The sequence below is a fragment of the Entelurus aequoreus genome, linkage group LG02 (assembly GCF_033978785.1).
Source record: "Entelurus aequoreus isolate RoL-2023_Sb linkage group LG02, RoL_Eaeq_v1.1, whole genome shotgun sequence".
Lineage (NCBI taxonomy): Eukaryota > Metazoa > Chordata > Actinopteri > Syngnathiformes > Syngnathidae > Entelurus > Entelurus aequoreus.
The window spans coordinates 36,988,303-36,993,775 of NC_084732.1; the positions used below are offsets into that span (position 1 = coordinate 36,988,303).

A 5,473-nucleotide genomic window follows, 5' to 3' on the forward strand; every position below is an offset into this window, starting at 1 on the left:
GAAATTATGTATATTAAACTTTTTTTTTGTAAAACAGCAAAAAATATAATTAGTATTTGTACAAAGGGAAAACCGATTTGAACTAAAACACATGTACCACCAAACAATATACTAATGTATGACACCACTAGCTTTTTTCCCACATTAGCTTGCTCTCATTAGCAGAGAAAACATATTTTAAACACAAAGTTACATAAGTGAAAGTTATTTCACAACATATTTTGGACCTTACAGATTACATCTTGCTGAAGGTTTCCCAAGAACAATGTAGAGAGGTTTGTTGGGATGTGACACCTTTAGTGCTTCTCTCAAAATGGCGTCAGTCCTAAATTGCCTGATGCTGATAAGTGAAGGCTGCTAGAGGGCGCTCTTTTGGTATGTATGGTAATAAAGACAATATTTACATAATAAAACCAGCACTATGTTAAAATAAATAAATGACTTAAAGGGCAGAATTACCACAATTCACTTCTCCACATATTGCTTGGATTTTATTGACGTCACCTCCGGCTCACGTCCCGCCCGTTAAATATGCGTGGTTGTCAAGCTAGCTCTGTTCTCAATGGGTACTAGTCGCCATTTAACCTTTCTCGAAGAAAAAAATGCTCTATGGTGAGGTTTTCGGCAGTACGAATCGTTCAAATCGCGAAAAGGATAAACGTTTCTTCAGAGTTCCTCGAGAGGTAATTAAAAAGGGTGGAAAAGTGCAAGATTTTATGAAACGAAGACAAGAAAAGCATCTCACACTCCAGTCTAAGGGAGCAGAGTGGAAGAGTGCATGAATTTGCCGTGATCACTTCGTTAAAAGTTTGTTTGATATACTTTTAGTGTTTAATATTTCCCATTTAAATATTATCTTGATATTATTTATTTCTTAACCTCTTAAGGCCCAAGCTGTTTTTTTTACATGCTTTTTTTATTTGTCTTTGCTATTTTGGCTTATTGTACCCTAATTAGAATAAAAACTAAGAATCATCTTTTGATATGATGTACTTTTAGAGAAAAATGATGTCCGCATATGTGGATACTGTAGTGGTAGGCTATGCCTACATATCCCAGGGTGCTTTGGGGCTGGGGCGGGCTTCCTGAATGACTAGTAAACATGACAGCAACGCTACCTCTCTGTGTCCCTGAGCCATTCTTTATACATGGTGTCAGAGAGTGAAAAAGAACTCAAAAGTTATAACTTTATACTCCTGTGAAGCGGTGGATGTTATCTCTTCATGAATATAGCCTGGAGGAAGCTCAGTGCTGACAATAAAAACGGAGATAAGTGAAGAAAAGTTGCTAAGCTAAAAAAAAAAAAAAAAAAAAAAAAAAAAGCCTGCGACTTGGCTGAGCTACACAAACCTTTCCTGATCGACAACTAAGGGAATATACAATGGCATCTACACAAATATCACACCCAGAACCATTTGACTTCTCAAATCCGTCAGGATGGCCAAGATGGATCAGAAGGTTTGAGAGATTTCGTGTTGTATCTGGATTAACAGAGAAAGAAGAGGAGTATCAGGTGAATTCACTTCTCTATGCTATGGGAGATGCAGCAGATGATATTTTGGCAGTTTTACCGTTGACTGATGAAAACAAAAAGAAGTATGATACAGTTAAAGAAGCATTTGAGCAGCACTGTGTGGGAAAACACAATGTGATTTTTGAAAGGGCCCAGTTTAACATGAGGTTCCAACAAGATGGAGAGAGTGCAGAAGCATTCATCACCACTGTGCACAAGTTAGCAGAACATTGTAACTATAGAGATCTGAAGGAAGAGCTAATAAGAGACAGAATTGTGGTTGGAATAAATGACAGGAGGCTGTCAGAACAGCTACAGATGGACTCAGAATTGACCCTGGTGAAGACAATACAAAGAGTGAGACAAAGTGAAACTGTTAAGAAACAACAGACATTAATGTACAACACTGCTGGAGAAGGAGACTCGAAGATAAATTTAGATGCTGTTCAGACAAGGTTTCAGCGCCTGGGGAAAAAGCCTCAACACTCAAACAAAGGCCAAAGGTCAGACACTCAAGGAGAAAAAGAGTGTGGCCGATGTGGAAAAGGACGCAGACATGCATGGAAAGACTGCCCAGCTAAAGATGTAGAATGTCGCAAGTGTCGCAAAATTGGACATTATGCAGTGGCCTGTTTCAGAGGGAAAGCAGTAAACACAGTCACAGAGTGCCAGTCAGACGGTGACAATGATCAGGAGGACTATGCTTTTCTAGGTGAGGTGCAAACACAGACTACAAGGCCTTGGATGGAAAATATACTACTCAACGGGGAAGCCATTAATTTTAAAATCGACACAGGAGCTGACGTGACATCCATACCGGAAAGTGTCTTTAAACCAACACGAGATGGCAAGTTGGAGAAACCACTTAAGAAACTGTTTGGACCGGGACGCAACCCCCTGAATGTAAAGGGCTGTTTCCAGGGGAAAATGCTGGCAAAAGGCCTCTTTACAGACCAACATGTTTATGTTGTGGCAGGACTGACACAACCACTTCTGGGACTACCAGCCATAGAGGCCATGCAACTGGTTCACAGAGCAGAGGCTGTCACAGCGACACAGCCTGAAACAGATTTCAAAGCAGCGTATCCAGCGGTGTTCCATGGGCTTGGTGAGCTGAAGGAGCCGTACCGCATAGAGCTGAAAAAAGGAGCGACACCTTATGCTCTCTCAACACCCAGACGGGTCCCACTGCCACTGAGAGAGAAAGTGCGTGAAGAACTGGATAGAATGGAAACTATGGGAGTCATATCAAAAGTGACAGAACCAACGGCTTGGTGCTCTGGAATGGTTGTGGTTCCAAAACCAAAGCAGGACAAACTCAGGATCTGTGTAGATCTCACAAAGCTAAACAAAGCAGTGAAAAGAGAACGCCATATTCTTCCTTCCGTCGACCAAACACTTGCGATGATGTCAGAGGCAAAGGTTTTCACAAAACTAGATGCTCGATCTGGATTTTGGCAAATCCCATTAACCCCAAAATCACGACCATTAACCACATTCATCACTCCTTTTGGGAGATATCTGTTCAACCGCCTGCCCTTTGGGATCAAATCCGCTCCAGAACATTTTCAAAGAAGGATGTCACAAATGTTGGAGGATTTTGAGGGCGTGCTGTGTCATGCAGATGATGTTCTTGTGTATGGCCGTGACAGACAGGAACATGACCAAAGACTGCACAGTGTGCTCCAGAAAATGCAGGAGGAAGGCCTCACTTTGAACGAGAAGTGTGAGTTTGCTAAGGAGCACATGATCTTTGTTGGTCACAAGGTTTCGGCAAAAGGCATCGAGCCCGACCCAAACAAAACAAAAGCGATTCTTCAGATGCCAGAGCCTGAATGCGCGGAGGATGTGCGCCGCCTAATAGGCATGGCAAATTACCTGTCCAAATTCTTGCCACAACTGGCTACTGTCACCGTGCCCCTGAAAGACCTACTGAGGGAGAAAAATGAGTGGGTCTGGGGGGAACCTCAACAGACTGCTTTTCAAAAGCTGAAAGAAGGACTGAGCTCACCGACAGCACTTGCTAAATATTCAAATGCAGCAGAGACTCAAGTAGCAGCAGATGCATCAGCATACGGAATAGGTGCTGTTCTCACGCAGAAACAGGCTGATGGCTCATGGCAACCAGTGACGTTTATTTCAAGAGGACTGACAGATACAGAGAAGCGCTATGCGCAGATTGAAAAGGAGGCGCTGGCAGCAACATGGGCGTGCGAAAGACTGACCTCCTACGTGCAGGGTCTACACTTCACACTCCTGACAGACCATAAGCCCCTGGTCCCACTGTTGAGCACCAGAGGTTTGGATGATCTGCCACCAAGGGTTCTGAGATTTCGTCTGCGACTCCTGAGGTATGATTATGACATTGTTCATGTCCCAGGGAAAAACCTCATCACTGCAGACACGCTGTCTAGAGCGCCGCTTCAGGACAAGATGTCACCTGGTGACTTGGAACTTGAAAGAGAGGTCCAGGTGTTTGTGAATGCTGTTGTGTCCTCACTCCCCGCTACAGACACACGATTGGAAGAAATTAAACGGGCACAACAAGCAGATGAAACATGCAAAACAGTGTCACACTACTGTCTGACAGAATGGCCGGAAAAACACACGCTGAGGCCAGACGTTGCCCCCTACTGGAAGGTCAGAGCAGACCTGTATCTTGCAGATGACCTTCTCATGAAAGGCGAGAGACTGGTGATACCACAAGCACTCAGAAGGGAGATCATGACTAAACTTCACGAAGGTCATCAAGGAATCTCCAAATGTCGCTCTAGAGCCAAGGAATCGGTATGGTGGCCTGGAATCACTGCCCACATCAGAGAGGCAGTGGACCAGTGTGAAACGTGCCAAAAATATAGAATCCAGTACAGAGAGCCGCTGATGGAGACCACAGTACCAGATCGCCCATGGCAAAAGGTGGGGATGGACCTGTTTGAATGGAGCAAAAAGACTTACCTGCTTATTGTTGATTATTTTTCTAGGTACATCGAGGTGGCAGAGCTCAGAGTTACGACATCTGAGGCCACCATTGGAGCTGTGAAAGATGCTTTTAGTCATCATGGTTACGCACAGACCGTGGTTTCTGACAATGGGCCCCAGTTTTCGTCGGAGGCATTCAGAGCATTTGCAAAAGAGTGCAGCTTCACACATGTCACGAGCAGTCCTCGCTACCCACAAGCGAATGGTGAAGCGGAGCGTGCTGTTCAAACTGTCAAGAAGCTGTGGGAAAAAGACACTGACCAAGTCAGGGCACTACTGGCATACAGAGCCACACCGCTAGAGCACGGATTCTCACCAGCGCAGTTGCTGATGGGGAGGAACCTGCGCACATCGCTGCCGCAGCCTTCAAGCAAGCTGGACCCTAAATGGCCCGAGCTGCAGGAGTTTCGCCAGAAGGATGAGGAAGGGCGACGCAAGCAAGCTGCAAACTACAACCACCACCACCGTTCCCGTGCGCTCCCAGAGCTCCCGTCTGGACAGAAAGTGTGGGTCACCACGGAAGCGACCCCTGGGACTGTATTGGGAAATGCCCACACACCAAGGTCATACTTGGTAGAGACTGACAGGGGCGTTCTGAGGAGAAACAGAATCCACCTCAGAGCCACAGGTACTCCTCCTGGACAACCACAAGTCACCAGGTCAGGCAGAGTGACAAAGGCTCCTGAGAGACTTGATTTGTAGAACTCTAAAGTATTTCAAGTTCTTGTTTGTGAAAAAAGAAAAAAAAGAAAGAAATGTAAGCGTTTTGTAGAACTCTAAAGTATTTCAAGTTCTTGTTTGTGGGAAAAAAAAAAAAAAAAAAAAAAAAAAAAAAAAAAGAAGTGTAAGCGAAAGATGATTGTAATACTATGTCAGAGTTATTCATTTACAGTGATCTAAGTTCATCTAAAATGTTTGAATAAGTTTGCTTATTAGTTTGTGTTTGAATATGTTGTTGCTGAACTAAGAAGGGGAGGTGTA

The 5,473-nt window shown here is 44.3% G+C and overlaps 1 protein-coding gene across 1 annotated transcript; it reads left to right on the forward strand.

Moving 5' to 3' along the window:
* Positions 1–1,098: 1,098 nt before the first annotated feature.
* Positions 1,099–4,670, forward strand: LOC133633643 (uncharacterized protein K02A2.6-like). Its single transcript, XM_062026231.1, has 2 exons — positions 1,099–4,429; positions 4,495–4,670. Exons 1-2 carry the CDS (start codon positions 1,382–1,384, stop codon positions 4,531–4,533), a joined length of 3,087 nt encoding a protein of 1,028 aa, XP_061882215.1. The 5' UTR covers positions 1,099–1,381; the 3' UTR covers positions 4,534–4,670.
* Positions 4,671–5,473: the final 803 nt, after the last annotated feature.

What these genes read in the sequence shown, in the direction of transcription:
- LOC133633643 (XM_062026231.1), top strand. Translation starts at nt 1,382, where the DNA reads ATGGCATCTACACAAATATCACACCCAGAACCATTTGACTTCTCAAAT. An exon ending in CAGATCGCCCATGGCAAAAG is followed by an intron (nt 4,430 to 4,494) that starts GTGGGGATGGAC and finishes TTATTTTTCTAG; the next exon opens with GTACATCGAGGTGGCAGAGC.